Here is a 25283-nt window from a genome sequence, read left to right as displayed (position 1 = left end):
AAGAAATTCCTTTTTCAGCTGAAATAACCCATACTTGGTCTGAAGCCTTAAGGTGATCGTGTTATGTGGAAAGTTCTGAGTAAAATATGTGCAGCCATTTTTGAGTTATATAAGAAACAGGGATTAAAAATTCTCTGTGTTCCTATTAACATCTTGCTGGGGGTAGAAATTTCAGTCATGGTTTGGTTTGCAGGTCTTATTGCCTGTGTCTTCACACTTTTTTTTCTCATGTTCTTAACTTGTGTTAGCTAACCCAAGGTAAAATCGTGCTTTGATGTTTTCACAGGAGTTAGCAGGTTGAGATAAGTCCTAGGCTGTCCCCTGGTCTATAACTCAACCTGCTAACTCATGTGAAAACTACCAACTGCCTTGTCTTCATTTGGATTTTATCTCAAATTAATTAATGTGAGTTAAGAACACACTTACCTTTTTTTTTAAATGTGCTTCGAGATCTATTCTTTAAAAATGTTATATAAGACCTAGGTACAATTCATGGAAGTTACGGAACGTATCCTTAGGCATTTCTGATTATTAGGTTTCTCTCACAAGACTAACAATTCCATAGGCAGTAATCCAGTCAAGCACCTAAGCACGTGCTTAATTTTAATCACATTTGATCCATTGGTTTCAAATCAATGGAATCACTTCCTAGCTTGTGTATGCATATGTGTTGATAGGATTGAGGCCTAAGATTGCATTCCTCTGAATTACCCAGATGTTAGTGATTTCAGGGTTCTGTGCAGTTTTGAGAGACCCCCTGTGTCTTTGTTGCTCTATTTGTTGCTCTTTGGAACTAAGTTAATTACAGCTACAACATTTTCAATTTTTTTGGGAAAAAACATTGTAATGCCCCCTCCCCTCCCAAAATAATCAAAATCACTAACCTCTGTCCTTCTCTTTTATCTTTCAGACTCGACGACACCTGGTAATTATCTCTTTTTAACATTTTTGTTTAGCTTTATTTCTCTTTCCCAATGCTTCCCAATCCAATAAACAACAGCATTACTGCTCCCAAACAGTGATACCAGATGCAGGAGTTATTGGCCATATAAGCTGGTGTAAAGAGAGAAGACGGAGCCTGTTGCACTATGCATTCTATCCTGAGGGCCAGAAGAGAGTGGCTCTCATAGATATTAGCAAAAGAACCAGGGACAATAGTTAGAAATAAATGACTGACTCAATGGACATTATCTATGCTGAAGAGTTTGAGGGCCCCCTACTGATTAAAAAATAGATGACAAGATTCTTAAAATACATTGATAATTTCTGCAAAGTTGTAGATCAGATTTCCGAAGACTGACTGTTACTCTAGCAAAATAAAATGGCACAGCAAGCTCCATAAGAAACATTACATGAGACTGCACAACAGAGTAGTTCTTGCAGCTGTAAGCGTCTCTCATCCTTCAGACTATAGGGTCAAATGACTATGATTGTTTAGTAGCTATATTACCACAGCGCTCATAGCCCTGGGCCTCATTGTGCTGGGTACTGTACAAACACACACAAAGAAACATTTTACCCCCTGAAAACGTTTTCCTTGGTGTAGGTATTTGACTATTACAAATAGACATGAGCCCAGATTCAATTTCCCTTCTGCCTGATATGGAAAAGGGATTTGAACTTGGGTCTCCCATATTTTAGAGTATTCCCGGGCCACTGAGCTATGAGATGTCCGGATACAGAGTTTTCTCAGTCTCTCCTGTCCCATCTGTTCTACTTTGTATAAATAATGAAATTGTCATTGGAATTGGGACTTTGAATTTGGGTCTCCCATACCCTAAGTCAGTGGTTCTAAAGAGGAGTAAAAGTACCTTTGGGGGTATGCAGAGGTCTTCCAGGGGGTACATCAGCTCATCTAGATATTTGCCTAGTTTTACAACAGGCAACATAAAAAGCACTAGCAAAGTTAATGCAAACTAAAATTTTATATAGACAATGACTTGTTTATACTACTTTATAATACTATACACTGAAATGTAAGTACAATATTTATATTCCAATTGATTTATTTTATAATGACATGAGAAAGTAAGCAATTTTTCAGTACTAGCGTGCTGTGACACTTTTCTATTTTAATGTCTCATTTTTTGTAAGCAAGTAGTTTTTAAGGGAGGTGTAATTTGGCGGTAAACAAGACAAATCAGACTCCAGAAAGGGCTACAGTCATCTGGAAAGGTTGAGAGCCATTGTCCTAAGTGAACATCCTAACCACCAGCCTATAGAGTCATTCTTAAACTTTGCCCCTCTCCCAATGAATGAATTGTCATTCACAGTGGCAATTCAGAGAGTCATTCGTAATGCTTAAAATCTATTTGCCAAAAATCTTTTGCCCAACTCTAATTATAAATATCCCTTTTCCTAACACAAGAAATACAATCCTAGGACATATTTATTTCAGGAGCCACATGGCACATGCAAGAAAATCAAACATTTTAGCAAATGTCTTCTCGTGATACTGAGAGATGTCATTGAAAATGAAAAACAGACCCTAGCACAAAGGAGTCTGGTCTCTGACTGGGGCTTCTAGGTGCTGCTGCAATACAAATAAAAACAATAATAATTAATCCACATGAATATTCATTAGAATAGTCATATTGACTTATATAGGACTAGTTAGCAAAGGAGAATTATTCTTAGTAATGTAAGGCTGGAAGGAACCTTGAGAAGCCATCTAGTTTTTTTTCCTTCTGTGCTAAGACCAGGATTAAGTATACTAAGAACATCCGCTCTTAAAAACCTCCAATGGTGGGGATTCACATGCATGTATGTTTACAGGATTGGATTCCAAAGGGTTAACATTTATATTTCTTGGTGTTATCTTGAATTTGGCACATTACTCTATAAGTCTCTCTCTCACTATTAAAAATGTCGCCAATTTATGTATTGTTCTCCTTTTGTATTAATAGCTCATACTACTACTACAACATGGTGGCCTTCAGGTAATTCATAATTATTTTACTTCTTTATTTCTATGTTGTATTCTTCTTAATTATCTCATTATAATACAAAATAATTCCCATATAAATGGCACCAGATTCCTTGGATAGGAAAATAAGTATGGCACGGTGATAAACCTTTGTATTTTTTGCAGGCTGTCTTCAGGCTGACGGCAATACATTTTTTTGAATATCAACTTTTTCTTTCATTTGGCAGCTAGCACTTCTAAATAGGGTTACAGTAGTACTGTAAGACTTTTTTTAGGTATTTATACATTAAAGTAAGCACTTAGGCCCCAATCCTGCAAACATATATGTATTGCTTAACTTGGCTGACATGACTGGTCCCAATGGCCTCAGTGAAACTATTCCTGTCAGCAGAATTAAGCATGTGTGCATATGTTTGCAGAAACTGGGATCTACAGCCTGCTGGTACTGGAGTACATTTGATATGGGAATTGATGAGACAATAAACATGGAACAGGGTGGAATCACTTTTTAGAGCAAAGCTGTACTATAAGAGAAATAAACTGTGAGGCCAGTGAGCTTACTAACTGAACTCCATCCAGCTTTTTCTCTTGCTCACCAATTTTTTTTTTAAATGACTACTTTCCCTCTCTGTCTCTCATTTTCTCCCTCTATACACTGAGGATAATAATACTTACCTTTTTGGTAACTTGCTTTGAGAGCTATTGATGAAAAAGGCTATTGAAGAGCTTGGTGGTTTGCATGACAGAAGTAACTTGATCTGCACCTTCAAATGCTTGTGATCAAAAGATGCATCAATTGCAGTGAAAACTTTCTATGAATCATATTGGTCAAAAAGTGCATGGATTGGAGTGAGGTCAAAGGTTCCACCCCTCTCCTTCACCCAGAAGTTAATGATTTAAGTGTGCTATACTGCTTTCAGGAACCCATTGTGTCTTTGCTACCCTACTCGTTGCTCTTTGGCACTAAGTTAATTACAATTACACTGTTTTCTATATATTTTTGGTAAAATATTACGATGCCAAAAACAAAAAAAATCACTAACCCTGTCCTTCTCTTTCTCTTTTCCAATGTTTGCCAATCCAATAAGCATTACTACTCCTGGGGTACCAGGTTCAGGAGTCCGTTCACAACTAAGTTGTACCACACAGCTGGTGTAAAGAGAGATGTTAAAGCCTCCTGCACTATGCATTCTACCCCGCTGGTCAAAGGGGAGTGGCTGTGAGAGATACCAGCAAAAGGGTCAGGGACAAGTGAAAGAAAGAAATGACTGAATTGATGGGCATTATGTACGTTGAGGATTTTGAGGGCCCCCTACTGATTAAAAATAGATTACAAAATTTTAAAGTACCCTCACAGTTTCTACAAAGCTGCACGACTCTTGGATCAGATTTTTGAAGGCTGATTGTTATTCTAGCAAAATAATAAATTGACAATAAACTATTTTCCAGAAATCTTTTGCCCATCTCTAATTAGAAATAGGCCTCTTCTTAACAAAAGAAATATATTTCTAGGATGAATTTCTTGCAGCAGCCAACTGACACATGAAAGAAAATCAGACATTTTAGCCAACATCTTCTCATGGTACTGAGAGATGTCATTTAAAATATTAAACAGCCCCTAGCACAAAGGAGTCCTGGTCTAAGAATGGGGGTCCTAGGTGCTACAGCAATGCAAAAAAAACCCAATAATTATTAATCCACATGAATATTCATTTGAAATAGCCATATTGACTTAAATGGAACTATTCAGGAGAGGAGAGTTATTCTTGGAAGTGTAGGGCTGGAGGGGACCTCGAGAGTTCCTCTAGTCTATACCCTCTGCGCTAAGGCAAGATTAAGTATACCTAGACCACCCTTGAGACATGTTCATCTAATCTGTTCTTCAAAGCCTCCAATTATGTGGATTCACATGCATGCATCTTTACAGGATTGGGTACTAAAGGAGTAACCATCATATTTCCATGTTTTCTCCTTCCTCATCTTTTAAATAAGTATATAATTCTTTGTACCTGTACATAAAGCGGTCCAATATTTAAAAATGAAAAGTACGGTGCAAGTGTGAAGTATAGTTACTAAAACATATTAAATTTGCTTCCTGTTCACAAAATGAAAATTTCTTCAGATATATTTGTTTAGTAAGGTTTTAATTAGAGCTAATGCAAATAGTGAAGGGGAAATTGATTTTTCTCTCCCATTCCTCTCCCTTGTTTTCCAATTGCTCATAATTTTCTCAGACAAATTCTTTTTGGTCTGAATCCTCAAAGCAATTGTGTTGTGTGGAAAGTTTTGAGTAAAATATGTGCAGCCATTTTTGAGTTATATGAGAAAGGGGGGTTAAAAATTCTCGGGGTTCCTATTGACATCTTGCTGGGAGTAGAAATTTCAGTCATGGTTTGGTTTGCAGGTCTTATTGGCTGGGTCTTCACACCAGTTTTCTAGTGTTCTTAACCTGTGTTAGCTAACCCAAGGTAAAATCCTAGTTTGATGTTTTGACACGAGTGAGCAGTTTGAGTTAAATCATAGGCTGCCCCATGGTCTATAACTTGACCTGCTAACTCATGTGAAAACTTCCAACTGCCTTGTCTTCATTTGGATTTAATCTCAAATGAGCTCAAATTAAGAACACACCTATCTTCCTAGTAAAGACCAGTTCTGCTACCCTTACTCACATGGAGAAGTACCTTACTGCCATACTCTGAAAAAAAGAGCCAATGATTTTAGAGGACCTTCTTAGTGGGTAACTTCCTACACAACATGAGTAAGAGTTTAAGAATTGGGCCCAGAAGAAGGAAAAATAATCCTACAAATACTTCTGCACACAAATAAATTGAATCATTCAAGTAGATACCATTGACATCAATGGAACTAGTGGTGTGAATAAATAGTTACTCATACATGTAGGTTTTTTGTATTTTGTGTTTACGCATGACTCTGGCTTTCTGAAGAAAATCTGTCCAGAATTTAAAAAATGTATTAATATTAAAATTAGAACTGGAACAGAACCAAAACCATCTATCCAAATATATTTGACCTTTGGGAACATTTGGATCCAAGTCAAAACTGTGATTTGGGCCCATCTCTAATTTAAAACTGAAATGTTCTTGCATGCATGTTAGAGCCTTTCATATGCAACCTTTCATTATGTGGATAAAATGAAGACGGTCATAATATTTGGTATGGTCTGTTAAGGCTGCCTGAGGGAAGGCCTGCTAAATTAAGGTTGCCTCAACTGATACACCACAATAAAGGCTGTTTCAGTTTTGGACATTTCTGCCCAAAACACATTGCTAAAGATATTAAGCAGGCATAGGTGCAATTCAGGAGACTTCCTTGTTTTCTTTTTCTCTTGTTTTTATTCTTTCTTTCTCCTTTTTTGGTTTTGAGTTTACTTTTCTTCCTTTTACATTTTTAAATATTCAGGGAAATGGGTATTTTATAGATGAAAAATGGGAATTATTAATAAATGCATAAAAGATGGAGATGAAAATGGCCAATTTAAGGTAATTTATATTTATGAAAACAAATCTCAGTACCATTGGAATGTTCTTGTTGTTTGAGAGACATAGAATGGAGAGTTAATTTCTCCCAGGCATTTCTTTTTCAACGATAAAGTTTGTGATAGAGAGATATAATCCGTCGTATTTTCTCAATTATCAAGAGAGAAGGAGCCCAGTTCTTCCTCTGCAGGACACAAGTATATTTCATTAACTGTAATGGGAATTAGGGCTATCCCCTGTGGTAGGAAAATCAGATTCCAATAACATGTATGAAAGCATGCCAACATGAAACACTTTGTGAATGCTCATCGAGATGTTTTCTGTCTTTCAAAGGTGTTTTTGATCTCAGACTGGTGAATGGCCAGAACAGATGTGAGGGCCGTGTCGAAATTTATGCCAATGGAACCTGGGGGACAGTGTGTGATGATTTGTGGGACATAAACGATGCTCAAGTTGTATGCAGGCAGCTTGGATGTGGATGGGCCATTTCTGCACCAGGAAGTGCCCGATTTGGTCAAGGCAGAGGAAATATTTTCCTGGATGATGTGCAGTGCAGAGGAAATGAACACTTTGTCTGGCAATGTCAACACAGAGGGTGGGGCATACACAACTGTGGCCACAGTGAAGATGCCGGTGTCATTTGTTCAGGTATTGTCTTTTCTCTTATAACTATTTTAGTTAAGAATCAGAGAGCAGGATCTTTTATAAATGTGAAATTCTTGCCATTGGCAATTTCTTTGTGTTTTTACTAATAGCTTATGACAAAAAGTATGTTAAGATACTATCACACTCTGAGGTGCAATCCAGACCAGGGAGGGGTTGTGTTAGCACCTGCCCTGCAACTTGGGGTGCTGCACAATGCTTTGCTGATGTAGCTCCAGCAGCTCTGACCCCTGCAGCCTGTCAGCGACACTCCAGTCACACTCTGGCTTCCAGCAGCCTTGATAACTACTTCCAGGGTGACCCCAATGCACTTCCAGTCCCAGATTTCCCCAAAAAACATGTTTTCGGCACCGCCCAGTCAGAGGTGAAAGTAAGCTGGTACAGGCCGGTACGGCTTACTGGTAAGAAAGTGGCCGAAGCATTCAATACAAATGGGTAAAATAGGCTAGGTTTATCTGTAGTAATAACAAAAAAAATCAGATTTATCACTTGAATTAAATATATTTTACATTTTCTAGAAACAAAATGCTCCCCTTCCGTTTTCAGTTGTTACTTCTTGTCAGGTGGAAGATGTTCATGTGATTCCGAATGTTAGCTTTTGAGTGCCATCAGGGTAACCGCTTGCTTCTTACTGGTCAAGTCTCTCGTGTCAGGCGTGCAATTTACAGTAGAAAGTAAGTGGGGAAAAATGCCGCCTAAGAAGATACACATTCAGCAGACCCGAAAGGATATGTTTAAACGTAAAAGTGAGGAAATGGGGGATTGTCAGTCAAAAAGAACAGCAACAAATGAAGAAGCTGAAAGTCATCCACAAAAGGGTATGTCTACGCAGTCGATGTTAAAGTGTTGCCGCGGCAGCGCTTTAATGTGGCTGTGTAGTCGCAGCTCCAGCACCAGGAGAGAGCTCTCCCAGCGCTGTAATAAAACCACCTCAGCTAGGGGAATAGCTACCAGCATTGAGAGCGTGGAACTTTACCGCACTGAAACTTGCATTGCTCGGAGGGACGGGGTGGCGGTGTTTTTTCACACCCTTATTTTAGAATAAAACTAGTATACAGCTACTGTATCTAAGTCATGCAAAGGGATCCATGAAGTTAAGTGTGTAGGAGTGGAGGTGGGAAGGGGGGTTGTGGTATAACCGTACCGGTAAGAAATTTAAGTTACTTTCACCCCTGTGCCCAGTCCTCTCCTGGACAGTTCAGATATTAGAGGTCCATTACCCTGGAAAGGAGTCAATGTACAAGAGTTTGCTACCTTAATTGGAGTTGTCAAACAATTCAATTTAAACACAACACTGGATTAGTTTTGTTTAAAGAATAAAACAAGTTTATTTAACTACAAAGAGAGGCTTTAAGTGAATACCAGTATAAAGCATTAAAGACAGAAATGGCCATAAGAGAAATAAAGATAAAAGTCTTTCTTGTAACTAAAACTTAACAAACTAGATTTGGTTCAAGGTAAATGTCTTACCACATGTTCCCAGCAAAATAGCTGACCAATTTCTCAAGGCGGCGAGCTGACCTCAAAGTCCAAAGGGCTGGTTCCTTTGTCCTCTTAGGTGAAAGAGCAAGTGAGAGAGATAGAGATGGTGTTTTTGCCCCTCACTTTTCTAATCCTGTCACCCTTGGAATACATTTTCCTGAGGGTTACCCTTACATAAAGTTCCGTCCGGCTGTGAGGATGGAGGCATGGAGTCTCATGGTGAAAGTGGTTCCATGTTGTTGTTTGTTAAAATCCAAATCCATCAATTCCTGCCCACCTTAGCTGCTACAGAATGGTCACTTGACAGGTGATTTCAAGTTAACTTTAATGACACATAGCAAGAGGCATTAGCTTGGCCTTTGTCTTCGGAAAACTGGTTTACCACTTCCCCAGACTTATCTGGTCAACACATTTCAGATAACTTTACATATAACGTTGCTACACAGATTTCACCATGATATTATTGACCAGGAAGTTGAGTTTTCAGATGATACCTCACAAGGTATCTATTGTACAAGGATTATTACAGTGGTGTGTAGGGTGTGACTACCGGGATATATTTGGTCACAAATACATTAATATAATACTGTACTCTTTGCAGTAGAGACTTCTGCTGGAGCTGATTAAGATTTTTTCTGCAAAGGTTAAATAGTATTAGGAAATCACCTTCATGTTTAACATGTAGTTGTGTTTTGAAAAATGACTGCAATGGCATTCCTAACTCAAAACATCCATTGCCTGTTTGTTCAGTCAGATGTGCTGACATTAGTGACAAAAATAAATGTTTACTGCATTTTAGTCCTGTTAACCCTTCATCATCAAGAGGTTTGTTTACTAAATTCCTTACAAGTGTATTTGTGCAACACCAGAGAAGCCAATTAGATTGCACAGCTGGTACGGAGGGTGTAATTTGCTCTGCAGCATCTTTATTACTGATGGTGATAAAACGAGGGCGAGAGAAAGAAAAGGGTTTAGAACTCAGAACCCAGAATGGACATGCATGACTGACAATCAGGAAAAAATAAAAACCAGCACTGGTTTACTTCTCAACTTTTCAGAGCAGAGCAGTACTCTAAGAGAAATAAGCTGGGGCCAGTGAGTTTACTAAGTAAACTGCATTCAGCTTTTTCTCTTGCTCACCAAAAATTTGTAAAAATTACTATTTTCCCTCTCTGTCCCTCATTTTCCCCATCCTTACAATGGGGATATTAATACTTACTTTTGTTGTAATGTGCTTTGAGATCTATTCATTAAAAGTGCTATAGAAGAGCTAGGTGTTGTTATTATCATTATTATAATTTTCATGAAAGAAGTAACTTGACCTGTACCTTCAAATGCTTGTGATGAAAAGGTATTTTCTATTGCAGTGAAATCTTTCTATGAATCACTTATTGGTTAAAATTGCTACCTTATTTATGTGAATTTGATCTTGGTGACTTGTTCTTAACTCATTAGAATATAGCATAAATTGCCAGTCAAAATATGCTTGGTGGTGTCAACATCATTAAAGCACCATGCAATTTTCTATCACAGGACTCTTAGTTCAGCGGAATTCAGGACTGGGATAGCCTCGGTGTAGGGAAATAATCACATTGCCTGCTCACACTAAACTTTGCTCAAATCCATTTTTAGGCATCCCTGACTTCAGTGAGCATCAAATAAATAAAATGATTAGTAATCTGAATAAATCCACGTGTATATTTTTGTTTGTATCTTCTATAAAAATGCTCAGCCCTACTTAATATTTGAGAATAACCTGAGCATTATTTAGATTCCCTAACATGGAAGTTATGGAACTAACAACTCTGGGTTTATTAGGCTAATGCTCAAACCACTGAGCTGCTCTCAGAAGATGAACAATTCCATAGGCACCATTCCAGTCAAGCACATGCTTAACTTTAATCACATTTAATCCATTGGTTTCAAGTCAATGCAATTACTTCCTAACTTGTGTTTACACATATGTGTTGATAGGATTGAGGCCTAAGATTGCATTCCTCTCAATACCTAGATTTTAGTGGCCTCATGGTGCTGTACAGCTTTCAGGGACCCCTGTGTCTTTGCTTCCCAATTTGTTGCTCTTTGGCACTACGTTAAGTACAGCTACAACATTTTCTATTTATTTTGGTAAAACATTGCCATGCCAAAAAAATATATATATCAAAATCACTAACCTCTGTCTTTCTCTTTTATCTTTCAGATCCGACGACACCTGGTAATTATCTGTTTTTAACATTGTTTGTTTTGCTTTATTTTTCTTTCCCAATGCTTCCCAATCCAACAAACAACAGCATTACTGCTCCCAAACAGGGATACCAGATGCAGGAGTTATTGGCCGATATAAGTTGGTGTAAAGAGAGAAGGCAGAGCCTGTTGCACTATGCATTCTATGCTGAGGGTCAGAGGAGAGTGGCTCTCATAGATATCAGAAAAAGAGCCAGGGACAACAGTAGGAAATAAATTAATGAATTGATGGGCATTATCTATGCTGAAGAGTTTGAGGGCACCCAATGTTTAAAAATAGACAAGATTTTAAACTACAGTACACTGATAATTTCCGCAAACCTGAGATACTTGTGGATCAGATTTCTGAAGGCTGACTGTTACTCTAGCAAAGTAAAATGGCACAGCAAGCTCCATATGAAACATTACATGAGACTTCACAACAGAGTAGTTCTTGTAGCTGTAAGCATCTCTGATCCTTCAGAGAGTAGGATCAAATTACTATAATTGTTTAATAGCCTCATTGTGCTGGGTACTGTACAAACACACATAAAGAAGCATTTTACCACCAGAAAACATTTTTCTTGGTGTAGGTTTTTGACTATTACAAATAGAGCTGGGCCCAGGTTCAATTTCCTTTCTGCCTTGGGTATCCCATGATTCAGAAGCATGCCCAGGCCACCGAGCTATGGGATGTCCTGATACAGAGTTTTCTCAGTCTCTCCTGTTCCAGCTGTTCTAGTTTGTATAAATAATTAAATAGTCATTGGAGCAGGGACTTTGAATTTGGGTCTCCCATGCCCTAAGTGAATGTCCGAACCTCCAGCCTTTAGAGCAGTGATGGGCAACCTTTGCCATGCGACTCGCCAGGGTAAGCATCCGCAAGTTTGGCTGATCACGGCTCCCATTGGCCGTGGTTTGCCACTCCAGGCCAATAGGGGCTGCAGGAAGCAGCGCGGGCCGAGGGATGTGCTGGCCGCCGCTTCCCGCAGCCCCCATTGGTCTGGAGCGGAGAACCACGGCCAGTGGGAGCTGCGATTGGCCGAGCCTGCGGTAATTGTCTCTTTTTAATATTTTTTGTTTAGATATCTTTCTCTTTCCCAGTCTTTGCCAATCCAATAAACAGCAGCATTACTGCTCCTAAACAAGGGTACCAGGGAGTGGTGCTGGAACAATGGGTATAGTAGGGGTGCTGAGAGCCACTGAACCAAACTGTAAACCCTGTATATGATGGAAACCACTTCAAGCCAGGGGCTGCGGCCGCACCCCAACACCTCTAGTTCAGCATCTATAGCTCCAGGTTCAGGAGTCACTGGCAGAACTAAGTTGTACCACACAGTTGATGTAAACTAAAGAGAGATGATGAAGCCTCTTGCACTAGGCATTCTACCCTGCTGGCCAGAGGGGAGTGGCTGTGAGCGATAAAAACAAAAGTGTCAGGGAAAACTGAAAGAGAGAAATGACTGAATTGAGGGGCTTTAGATATGGGCTTGATATGTTGAGGAGTTTGAGCGCCCCCTACTGATTAAAAAATAGATTACAAGATTTTAAAGTACCCTCACAGTTTCTGCAAACCTGCACTACTCTTGGATCAGATTTTTGAAGGCTGATCATTATTCGAAAAAAATAAAAAATATATATATATATATATAAAACTATTTGCCAGAAATCTTTTGCCCAGCTCTAATTATAAATATCCCTCTTCTTAACAATAATAAAATACATTCCTAGGATGAATTTCTTTCAGGAGCCAACGGACGCACAAAAGAAAATAAAACATTTTAGCCAACATCTTCTCACGGTACTGAGAGATGTCATTTAAAATGTTAAACAGGGCCTAACAGAAAGGAGTCCTGGTCTATGACTGGGGGCAGGGCCGGCTCTAGGATTTTTGCCGCCCCAAGCAAAAACAATTTTGGCCGCCCCCCCGTCTCCCCCCCGGTTTTTTTCTTACCCCACCCTGGCCCCACCTAAACTCCGCCCCTTCCCCAAATCCCCAGCCTGCCTCCTCCCCCTAGACTCTCAAGCCTAGGAGGGAGGGAGGGAGGGAGGGGGAGAAGCGGCGCGCGCGCCATGGCCACTCGGAGTCTCCCCCTCCCTCCCAGGCTCTCAAACCTGGGAGGGAGGGTGAGCAGCAGTGCGCGAATCAGCTGTTTCGCATGCCGCGGCCGCTCGGGATCTCCCCCTCCCTCCCAGGTTTGAGAGCCTGGGAGGGAGGGCGAGCAGCTGCGCGCGAATCAGCTATTTCGCGCGCTGTGGCGAGCTAGGGCGGCCGGGGCACATTTTTAGGGGCGGCATTCTGGCGCCGGCCATGCCGCCCCTAAAAATGTGCCGCCCCAAGCACCAGCTTGTTTTTCTGGTGCCTAGAGCCGGCCCTGACTGGGGGTCCTGGATGCTACAGCAGTAAAAAAAAAAAATAATTATTAATCCACATGAATATTCATTTGAATATTCATATTGCTTTAAATGAGATTATTGAGGATAGGAGAATTATTTTTAAATGTATGGCTGGAAGGGACTTCGAGAGGCCCTCTAGTCTATACCCTCTGCACTAAGGCAAGATTAAGTATACCTAGACCATTCCTGAGAGATATCTATCTAATCCACTCCTCAAAGCCTCCAATGGTAGGGATTCACATGCATGCATGTTTACATGATTGGGTCCTAAAACATAACCATTGTATTTCTTAACACTGTTGTTTCCTTCCCCTTCTTCATTGCAATAATTATATGCAGACAGCTAAATTTTTATCAGCTTTGTGAATTAGACAATTGGATAGAAATATAGTTATGTGTTATTTGCACAATGGGTGCCTGCTTTGTATTCTTTAGTATCATGATTTGCCAGCCAGCCTGCCTGCCATCTCTTTCCCCATCTCTCCATCCACTGACCTACTTATCCCTTTCTAATTTTCATCCATTCTTTCTCTCTCTTCTGTCCGCATTCAATTATGCTATCAATTTAGTTTTATGATTTTATTAGCATATTCTTGAATATGGCACATTATTCAAAAAGTATATATGTCTCTATTAAAGCTGTTGCCCATTTAAATATTGTTCTTCTTTTGCATTAATAGTTTCTACTACTACTCCAACATGGCTGTCTTCAACAGGTAATTCATAATTATTTTACTTCTTTATTTGTATGTTGTAGTCTTCTCTATTCACTTATTATAATACACAAATTATCCACATATTAATGGCACCAGATTCCTTGGACAGGAAAATAAGTACGGCATGGTGATAAATCTTAGTACTTTTTGCAAGCTGTCTTCAGGCTGAAGGTAATACATTTTTTGAATATCAACTTTTTCTTTCTTTTGGCAACTAGCATTTCTAATTAGGGATAGAGTAGTACGGTATAATACTATATTTAGGTATTTTTACTTTAAAAGAAACACTTAAGCCCCAATAATGCAAACACTTATGTATGTGCTTAACTTGGCTAATGTGACTGGTCCCAATGGCTTCAATGAAACTGTTTATGTCAGTAGAAATAAGCATGTACATGAATGTTTGCATGATTGGGGCAATAGGTGGATCAAATAAAACAGACCTCTTAGTGGTTTCACGCCCTCTTGAACTCATTCTTCAAAGTTCTTTTCAACTTTCCCTTATGGTACTTGTTGACTATCGGTCTCGTGTCAGTATTTAGCCTTAGATGGAGTTTACCACCAGCTTTAGGCTGCATTCCCAAGCAATCTGACTACAAGAAGACCTGGTCCCAGTGCACCGGGGGCCGCTACCGGCCTCACACCATCCATGGGCTGTGCCTTGATCAGAAGGACATGGGCCCCCGAGAGCAGCACTGGGACAAATAAAACAGAGTTGCCAGTCAACAAATACATGCAATTAAACTCGGTTTCTGTGTGCTTCACAGTAGGGAAAAAAAATCAATTTTTTTTCTATGTGTCGCTCAGCAAGATAATGAAAGTCCTTGTCATTTTCCCCTTTTTTGTATAAGCAGAGCAGGGGGTGGTGCCCCTAGCCTCTGTTTTCCAGAAGATGGGAATGGGCTACTAGGAATGGATCACTTGATGATTACCTGTTCCGTTCATTCCCTCTGGGGCACCTGGCATTGGCCACTGTTGGAAGACAGGATACTGGGCTAAATGGACCTTTGGTCTGACCCAGTCTGGTTGTTCTTATGTTCTTAAGCCATGTGTCAATTAAAGCTCTGCATTAAGTAAAAATTGTTACATTCCAAAGTTGGCAGTAGGTGCTATTTTCATTCAGACTATAATTTTTGTTCCCAGTGCACCAGGTGCTTCTTCAAAAAGTTACTTCCAACCTGAATTAAGAACATAACATTATCGGAGGAAAAAAAGCATAATCTTTCTTCCCTGAACATTTTCTTTGGCCCATATTTTCTGTCTTCAATTATATACATTTAGGGCTTAATCTTGAGAGGTTCTGAGTATTAAATGAAACTGAGTGGGCTCCACAGCTCTCAGGATTAGATTCTGATCACAGAACACCTCATTGAAGTTATAGGAGGCTTTCCTTGAACTTCAGCACGTTTTGGCTTTGACTGATAAATCATATACAAATATATGCAAAAGTATATATAAATGACTCATATGTATTTTATTTTCTTACATTTTATTCTGCAGCAAAATATACTTGTGGTGGTGTCCTTCAGTCTTCATCGGGGACATTTCAAAGTCCGTTCTATCCTGGGAATTATCCAAACAATGCAGATTGTGTGTGGGAAATAGAAGCAGTGAGCAATTACCGTGTAACACTTTCATTTAGCGATATAGTGTAAGTAAGGCACTAATTTCCCAGGCAATTCATAGGTTCAAAATCATGGAATTTTGAAATTGGTACCCTCTCCATTTCAAGGACATTTCTCAACAGGGCTTAACACTTGTAAATGACCAGTAAACCTAAAATGAAAATTGTATGAATATAGTTTTATTTGTGGTTATTTGTTCAGTCCTGGTGGTACCACATAGGAAGCAAAATGAAGACAATCTGTCACAAACACCTTGCAGACTGAAAGGTTTAATTTGAGATTTTGTGGTGACTAGTTAAACAGGAGTTCACAAAATAGTTTACAAAATGTTTGTGTTTATTCCCCAGGACAGAAGGTGGTACATGCCGGTATGATTATATTGAGATATATGATGGGCCACTCTATACCTCTCCTTTACTGGGGAAAATTTGTTATGGTTCCTATCGCACATATACATCGTCTTCAAACTTGATGACAGTTCGATTTCACAGTGATTCGAGTATAACAAAGAGAGGGTTCCGTGCTGCCTATTACACTATTCCAGCAGATCAGAATACTAGTAAGTTCATGTTCAATACAGAACTTCGCTTTTCAGCAGACAAGCCTATTTACTGATTTTATTTGCTAAATAACTATTTATTAATGTTGTTGAACTACTTCAGTATAGCAAGCACTCACTGTCATCTTTCATACTGTGGGATTATTTTACTTTCAATGTTTGTTATTATCAAAGTAATTATTTTTAGACATTTTCTCTGAATTCAGCCTTAATTTACTTTTTCTTTACATCGTCTCATTACTCTTACTTATGGCCCTTTGTACGACCTAATTGTTCATTCTCTCTGGGTTTGATCCTAGTCCTGATGCAGGCAAAACTCTCATTGCAAGCACTCCTCTTTATATAGCGTGAGTGAATTTCATGTCCTCTCCCCAACTCCTTAGTTATTATTTATTTGAGCTCAATATTTAGCATTTTGCTGGTACATGTTTAGTATTAGAATTATTTATATTTAGAATCATTCTCTCTACTTCCTTTTGCATTTGTGATGCTCTTCCTTGAATTCCCTGCAATTTGTCCATGTCTTCAGCTACACAGGTGCCCACAAGTGAACTAGAACACTTTTCACAGTTATACAAAGCCTGATCCTTAAGCACTCATTCAGGCAAGACTCCTATTGTTTTCAATGTGCATTTTGCCCAAGTAAAGACCACAGGATCCAGTCTCCAATGAGAGACTATCACTTTGATGTTATTCAGCCTCTGCACATTTAGTTCCAAACCCCATATGGCAGATGTAAGGCCATACATGCAAACCCTTGATTCAGCAACCCTTGATCGTATTGAATAGAACATAACTGGTTAGTTCCATTGGCTGATCAGTATAATTCAAGAAAGCAAAATCTGGTCCATAAATTGCTGTCAACAAACACACCAGTTTCTCTTTACTTTATTGTTACCTTTGTCTTCACCTCCCATTGCATTTTAGATCATTCTTTCCCAGAAGTATTGACACGCTTCATTTTATTTGCTTAATAATGGCCCTGCTAATACTGTTCTTAATTTTACTCAGGCAAAATTCCAAGCAACGTCAATAGGACTTTTACTTGACTCCCTAATTTTTTCTACTATGGTAACTGTGATTCATTGATGAGACTCTCTCTGATCACAGGAAGAGAAGTTATAATTTACAGATTTTCATAGTAATAGTAATCCACAGCCAAAACCCACAGGCCCCTGGTCCATCATTCAATATTTAAGACGTAAGATAGTAAAATCATGTGGTTTGGCTTATGTTGAACCCCTTCCCCTCTCCCAGCCTACACACAGAGTAGGTAACAGCATATGTATAGGTTGCAACATTTAATTATGATTGTATGCCTGTACGCACTAATAATATATGTTTTATCCACCACTAGCTCTTCTGTGCTTGCCAGAATACATGCATGCAGTTGTTAACAGAGCCTATCTCCGCTCACATGGCTACAATGCATGGGATGTCAGCTTGAATGACCCTTATTGTAGACCAAACATTACATCAAACTATGTTATATTCAACATCCCATACAATGGCTGTGGCACAAGACGAGAGGTATGAAGTTGAATTTTTAGCAACCTGTGTAAGTAGGTCTGTGCAAACTGCAGAATTTATTTTGAAAAGGGTCATGAACAGAAACCTAGGCGTTACAAGTGAACCAACGACTGCAGGTTCAGATTCAATTTACACTCCCACCTGTCCTTCCCCTGCCTGCAGGGAACACATCACTTATTGTAGATTGACTTTATGGGGAATACTGGGGGACAGGGAAGATACGTGAACAACCTCAACCCATGTTCATAGACTTTCTTCTAGCATGAGCTGATGTTCATGAATAGTAATAATACTTGGCACTTACATAAGCCACAATTCAGCAAGGTACCAATTTAAAGCATTCACTTCTATAGTACTTTAGATTAAACACAACTCTAAGTACCTTGCTGAATCAGGACCTTTGTGCATTACATGTTCAAAGCTTTGCATGAATGTAAACTAACTTGGCTGTGTTTGGGTTCAAAGAAAATATTTTTCACATCTCAGTGTAATCACTGTATCATACAGCCAACAAAGTTTTTTAAAATTGGTCATTTCTATTCACAACACAAGTCACACTTCTTTTCAAAATACTGAAACAACACTTTTTAAATGTGTGTTATTCTATGGGAGCATCAAAAGTTTAGTAAGTATAATGGTAATTGTGACCTCAGGCAAAAGCATGACAACATTAGATAATTGTGTATTTAATGTGTCAAACAGGGAAACAACAACACTATCATCTATTCCAACTTGATCAAAGCAATCTCTTCTGGTTACATAATCAAAAGGCAAAAAGATCTTCACTTGCATATCAATTGCAAAATGCTCCAAAATAGATGGATAGAAATAATGTATGTTGCAGAGGATGTTACTGAAGTCAATGAAACTCAGTACGGCAGATACAACGTGACCATTTCATTTTATAAATCATCATCCTTCTCATGGCCAGTGTATGACTCTCCATACTACGTTGACTTGAACCAGAATTTATTCCTTCAAGCTTCAATTCACAGCTCTGACCCAAATCTGGTCTTGTTTTTGGACACGTGTGTTGCATCACCCGATCACAATGATTTTACAACAGTAACCTATGACATTATCAGGAGCGGGTAAGGACTTTCCCAGAGATGGTTTACAATGAAACTGTGCATGGAATACTGTATCTGCTTTGTTTATGCAATAATTTGAATGGGGCCAGTATGAAGTTTTCCTTGCCACTAAACTAATTAAAAAAAAAAAACTTGTTTGGCAAATCCTGGCAAAAAAATGAGAAATCAATAGAAATGACATTTAGACGATGCAATTCTGTATCAGCGATTCCATTCAAGGATGTACCATAGTAACTAAAGACATAAATTCAGTTCTGATGTAAACAGGTGTAACCCCAACCTCCGCTGATGTCAGTGAATTTTCACCTGCCCACATCAAAATTGAGTTCAGCCCAAACAGTTTGTCTATAGAATTCAACTGTATTTTTAAAATATTCTGCTCCATTTTTAAAGGGGAAAAAAATCATTCTTTTGTAGTCCTATTTTTTTTTTCGTAGCATACTGAAAATGTTATTTCGGGGGAGGGATAGCTCAGTGGTTTGAGCATTGGCCTGCTAAACCCAGGGTTGTGAGTTCAATCCTTGAGGGGGCCACTTAGGGATCTGGGGCAAAATCAGTACTTGGTCCTGCTAGTGAAGGCAGGGGGCTGGACTCGATGACCTTTCAAGGTCCCTTCCAGTTCTAGGAGATAGGATATCTCCATTATTATTATTTAAATTACTGTAATTCAATGTTTGGTTCAAATGACTGAAGTTTAATGTTTGATTTTTCCTGCTTTTCTGTACTTTTCCTACTTTTTAAAATCTTTTCAGTTTCCTTTCATGAGTGTTCTGTGTTTTGCAAGTGACACTTAAGAATTTTAATGTCACTCAGGTGACCCAGAATTGGTCATCTGGCCATTTCTTGTGGAAAAGTCAGATAAAAGAATTATTGAAAAATTAGATCTTAGATCTGGTAAGAAAATAAAAATCACTGATCTCATCCAGATAGCCATTCCTATGTTTCTAAGCTTTACCTGCCAGAATTTCAGTAGATTTCTCCATTGTTAGACTCTACACCTTTCAGGGTATGAAAGTTCAAGTCTTTCATGAGCAGGTCCCATTGTCAATGAATATGACTCTATTTATTGGTGCAATCCTAATTATATATAAATAATGGGGAATAAGTGAAATTTCAAAATAATTCAGCCAGGGTAGCATTAGAGCTGCTAGAAGTTAAGTTTTAAAGAAACCACCTACATGATAGTTTAAAACCCCCTATCTATTGCAGGAGATGAAAATTAGATATTCAAAACAGCCCTTTTAAGAAATGATCTGATACAATCATACAATGAAGAGACCGCCAAATCTTTTAAACCTCATATTTATTTAAATTAAAACCCAAAAAGAAATACATTTTCCATATTTACATTCAAGCATCTATAGGTGAGAGAAGTGTTGGCATGAATATAAAACAACATCGTAACATATGCAGTCTTAATAATTTCAGTTTATACAAGTTTAATACCTTGTGATCTTTCTTATGCTTATGAGTTTATTAAAATTTGTATAAAAGACATTGATGATGTGACAACTCTGCAGCTTATTCTGAGATAATTGCTGTGTATTAACAGATAAGTTGAGTTCCTTTTCATGGTGGTTAAATTGAACCAGAATGCACTGGCGTGGAATTTTGGCACTTACTAAGGTGAGTCAGTGCTGACAGGAAAGTGAAACGTACTAGAATCTTGTTCTGTAAAGCTCTTCTGCCGCTGACTTACTAGAGATTAGAGTCATTGGAAATGTTGACTTTCTTGCTTCTCGCATCCAAAGCAGAAATCAGAAGAGTGGGAGTGAGTTGGATAAGATGGCACAGAATGGAAGAAGGAATTTATTATCATTATTATTCATATCCAGTAGCACCTAGAGAACCCAATCAGACATTGGGGCCCCATTGTGCAAGGAGCTGTATAGCCATTTAGTAAAGAGATGGAGCCTGCCCTTCAGAGTAGAGCTGGTAGAAAAAATTGTTACTAAAGCTTTTCCTGTCAAAAAACCAGCTGTTCAAAGCTGAAAAGTTTTATGGAGATGTATCAGTTCTGACAGAACTGTCATTGGGAAGGGTTTTCTCAGGTGAGACGAAGAGAGAGACCTAGGCCAAGTGGTTAGGTTGCCTGGGCTGTGGGAAACCCAGGTCCAAATCCGTGCTCTGAATCAGGCAGAGCAGGGACTTGGCCCTGGGTCTCCCATCTTCTGGGTAACAGCCCTGGCTATTCTGTGCTGGGACTCTCTTTCATATGGTTTTTTCCATGAAAAATGAGATTTCAAATTTTTTTTTATCTGCATTGGAACAAAAACAAATTTCAAAATTATGTATGAAATGGAATTGTTGTTTTCTGGCCAGCCTCACTTTAAGAGCTTAAATCTTGGTTTCATTTCCCCCTTAATAATAAAAATAAACCCCCTTTGTTTCAACTGTTCTACAGGGGTCATACACATTGCAGCCTGGAGATATAAGTAAGCAGCTCTGGGCTCTTTTCAATGATTAGTTGCCAGGACACCTCCAGGGGACTTCTCTGCAACTTGTCAGTTCTGGGCCCTGATGCTACAAAGACTTACGCACAAGTTTAACTTTAAGCATGTGAGTTCAGTAAAATTACTCACATTCTTAGAGTTAGGCATGTATGTAAATGCCTTGCTGAATCAGGAAAACATAATATTGTATATTTCGATTTCAGACAAGTCACTGCCTCTATTTTAACCTCTTTCATTTTCTATTCTTACTATAATTATATATTTTTCTCCCTTTCTGTTGTCAATGCATTTTTAATTTTTATCTTTGCACATAGGGCATGCTTGATGCCAGTGATTTATTTGTGTGTATGCATGAAGACTAATTGTATTTTATTTATTTATTTTAGGTGTGTTAGAGATCCTACCTACCTTAGGTACTATTCACCCTACAGCTCCACCATACGCTTCAAATTTAATGCCTTCAAGTTTATTAACAACCATACATCAGTTTACCTGCAGTTTAAAATGGTGGTGTGCCGGGTATATGATTATTCTTCCCGATGCTACCAGGGCTGCATACCCAGGTCCAAGAGAGATACAAGCTCTTACCAAGAAGAAGTGGATGTTATTCTTGGGCCTATTGAGCTTCAGAAAGATGGCACTAAGAACAGGAATGCTGGTAAAATTTAAATAACCTTCTCTTGTGTTTAGTTTAAGTGTGACTATGGTCACTGGAGAGACCACACTAAGAATGCTCAATAAGGACAAACCGCAAAGAGTAGGGCAGACAATCCCCCAAACTGGTGGTTTATTCCTATAATTAGATTCACCAAGCCAGTAACAAAACCGCTTCTGTATTACCTACCAAGAAGCTAAATTACAGTTTCTTTTAAGCAATCCAGCATTTGACTCCCACCCGGAGAGCCAAGTCTATATAGTGAGAGTTACTTTAAACCTTAGTCACTATAAAGTTTTACCAATCAAAAGAGATCGGACACCGTTACCTACCATGTCAATGAATATTTCAGATCTGACCCAAATAAATACATACAGCCAATTCTTATTAACTAAAGTAAAATTTATTAAAGAAAATAAAGTTACTGTGGTTAAAGATCATTATACATACAGATATGAGAAGTTCTTAAGTCAATTTCATAATAGAGATGGTGAGGCTGCTGGTTTGTGAAAGTACTTCTAGAATCCGTTCAATAGGTTTTAGTCCAATAGGTAGTCTATGTGTAGAGTTTGTTCAAATTCTTCTGAGAATCTGCAGGGATAGTTCAGGGTACGCCTGGAGACCTCAGTCTGGTGACTTGAGCTTCCCCTGACAAAGTTTAAGCATATCTGAGATAAAATAAGATCAGGCCCAAAGCTTCTTTTATGTTCTCTAGCAAGCTGATAGCATCTTGATAGCAGACATCACAGCAGGGGCCTTCCCGGTTGAAGAATGGGCAGTGCATATTGTTGCTTTGAAGCTAAACTTCTATTTCTTATGCATTGATTAGCATAAAGCAATTGCCCATTCAAACGGTTCGTAGGTAGTTTACTACAAACGTCAAAGAGAAATAAAGACAATGATATTATTATACTTCAAGTTTCATTTAAACATTAATATCCCCTTTTGATCTCTGAATCAATTGAATATATAATGAAACATTACAGAGAGGAACCAAAGTTTAGCATTTACAAGCTAATTAGATCACATTGTTAAACTTCTAATAAGATATAGGTAAACACAGACAAATACAATTAGTATCTGATTCTAATTCTCTAACAATACAGATTTACATTTTAAGAAGTCTGGCCTAGTTAACAAGGCTTTGTTAACTATCTTCAAGGAATGGTCCTGTTTACCATTTCAATACTTTTCTAATATGACCTTAAAGGTGGATTTTGGGTCACTCAGCCTGCTGGTTGCTTAACCCTTGCTGGCTCATTGTCACAATAAGGTTCTGTAAATCACTTTCCATTTCATTTTACAAAATCTTACTTCTGATTTCTAGCAGCGCAGCATGCTTTTACTGGTTTAGCAACAACTCCCTTATAAACATCAGGGACTTGTTTGTTGACTAAGAGCATCTACAAATTTGTTCCTTACTTAACACATTTCAAACCCATCATTTTAATCTGCCCAGCTTGAAAATGCTAATTGAATCAATTCTTCAGGAAGAAAGATGAGATTCAGTCCATCTCCTTCTAACCTTATTGATTTAATTATCCCCAAACTGTTCAAGCATTACTTGTGGCACCTTAGAGACTAACAAATTTATTAGAGCATAAGCTTTCGTGGACTACAGCCCACTTCTTCGGATGCATATAGAATGGAACATATGCATCCGAAGAAGTGGGCTGTAGTCCACGAAAGCTTATGCTCTAATAAATTTGTTAGTCTCTAAGGTGCCACAAGTACTCCTGTTCTTCTTTTTGCGGATACAGACTAACACGGCTGTTACTCTGAAACTTGTTCAAGCATTGTGGTTGTCATGTCTCACCTTCACTATCTCTAGTAAAGTGAAACCTCAACCTTCCTTGAAAACTGATTCCATTCCCTAGCTCTTGTGCTAGTTATGATGTTTTCTTAATATTGATCCTAAAACATCCCTGCTGGGGGTACAGTTCATGAAATAGTCTTTTTACTAATATTAAGATGGATTGATGTGTCTAGAATGTCATGTATAAAATAGAGTGAAATTGATTTATTTCTTGACCTGATCTAGAATGTAACTTTTTAATTCAAGTTCTCTTTGTCCTGGTATCTTTGGCAATAACTAGAGCAGAGAACAAAATGAAACCAAAACTCTCTCTCTTAATTTACAGAGCTGGACTATTCTGAACATCAGGAAGATGTGGATTTCCGTGGTTCACTTACTACTACTGCTGGTCATTCCCAGGCTCCATTTATTGTTACGGGTGTGGTGCTTGCAGCTGTTATTTTCACTCTTGTTGGGTTTCTTTTGAAAAATAAACTGAGGAGACCGATTCCATACGAGATAATGTGAGACACTACAGATACGAGCATCAGGGCATTTATGTAATGATTCAGTTTCTAGCATTTGCACTAAATAACTTTAATACAACAAATCATGCTTTAAAGAGAAAGCATGAAAACCTTATTGTAATGAGACTACACTCTGAGTTCAGGTAAATTCAGGCTAGAGATGGGCCTGAGGTTAAAACACACCTCCAAAATAACAGAAGAAGCTAGGAGAAGTTTGAAACTAGATCCCAACTCTCTAACTCGCTGCTTTTTCCATGGACTTGAACACCAGCCCCATATCCGGCCCACCAGCTCCCTCCCCTCAATCTAGAACCAGACTTTGCAGCTCAGGACTATCTCTAGTCTAGATAGGCCAAAAACTGGGTTCAATTCCTGTTTCACCACAAACATCTTGTGTGATCATGGGCGAGTCACACAATCTCTCTGGGCTCAATTACCCATCTGTAAAATGGAGATAACAACATAGGGTTGTTGTAAGGAGAAATATATAAGAGATGGACAGATATTACAGGGAATTGAGCCATACAAGTACTTAAGATAGACAGAGTATTTTGTTTTGACAACTTTATACATAATAAAGGGCAGTCTGACATTATTTTTATGTTTTCTTTTGCGCCTACCTAGCACATTCCAGTCACTTCTGATCATCAAGATATTTAGATTGTAATGCATGTTTTCTTCCTCATAATCTTCCTCTCAAGACCGGTGTTTCTAACATCTCAAATAGTCTGACATGGAAATTATGGTGAGGAGTCAAATGTAATAGATCGTGCAAATTTGTAGGTTGGGATGATTTTCAGTCTAAATGAATCTCTTATGTAAACACAGCAATTTAAAATTAGAAAAGTGTTTACAAAGCAATATTTCTATTTGTGTACTTGCAAATCTAATGTCTCTGCATCTCCAAATTACTGCTTTGGAATATGAAGAATGTGGTTTGTGATAAAGAAACTTTGGCAAAACTAATTTGTGTTGTTTTTTTTTTTCTATTTCCAAAACATGGTTGGTACAATCAATAAGTGTATTTATTTATTTTTATAAGAAAATGAGATTTGTCTCAGCCTTTAAACAGTACAGATTATAGAGAAACTGGTTTTAAGAAGCCAGATATTTCAATGGGATCAGTCACTGATATTTGACTCAA

The 25283-nt window shown here is 38.4% G+C and overlaps 1 protein-coding gene across 1 annotated transcript in view; it reads left to right on the top strand.

Annotated features, from left to right (window-relative positions):
* The window catches only part of DMBT1 (deleted in malignant brain tumors 1), a 234414-nt gene that overhangs the window by 117256 nt on the left and 91875 nt on the right, over positions 1-25283 (top strand). The window contains 10 exon segments of the mRNA XM_054035621.1: positions 2907-2939; positions 6757-7071; positions 10769-10783; positions 13869-13904; positions 15405-15555; positions 15877-16088; positions 17446-17618; positions 18321-18709; positions 21549-21820; positions 23959-24136. Of these exon segments, the coding sequence (XP_053891596.1) occupies positions 2907-2939; positions 6757-7071; positions 10769-10783; positions 13869-13904; positions 15405-15555; positions 15877-16088; positions 17446-17618; positions 18321-18709; positions 21549-21820; positions 23959-24136 (1774 nt within the window).

Source organism: Malaclemys terrapin, chromosome 7, assembly GCF_027887155.1.
Source record: "Malaclemys terrapin pileata isolate rMalTer1 chromosome 7, rMalTer1.hap1, whole genome shotgun sequence".
In the NCBI taxonomy this organism is placed as follows: Eukaryota; Metazoa; Chordata; order Testudines; family Emydidae; genus Malaclemys; species Malaclemys terrapin.
This window is presented reverse-complemented; position numbering and strand designations above follow the sequence as displayed.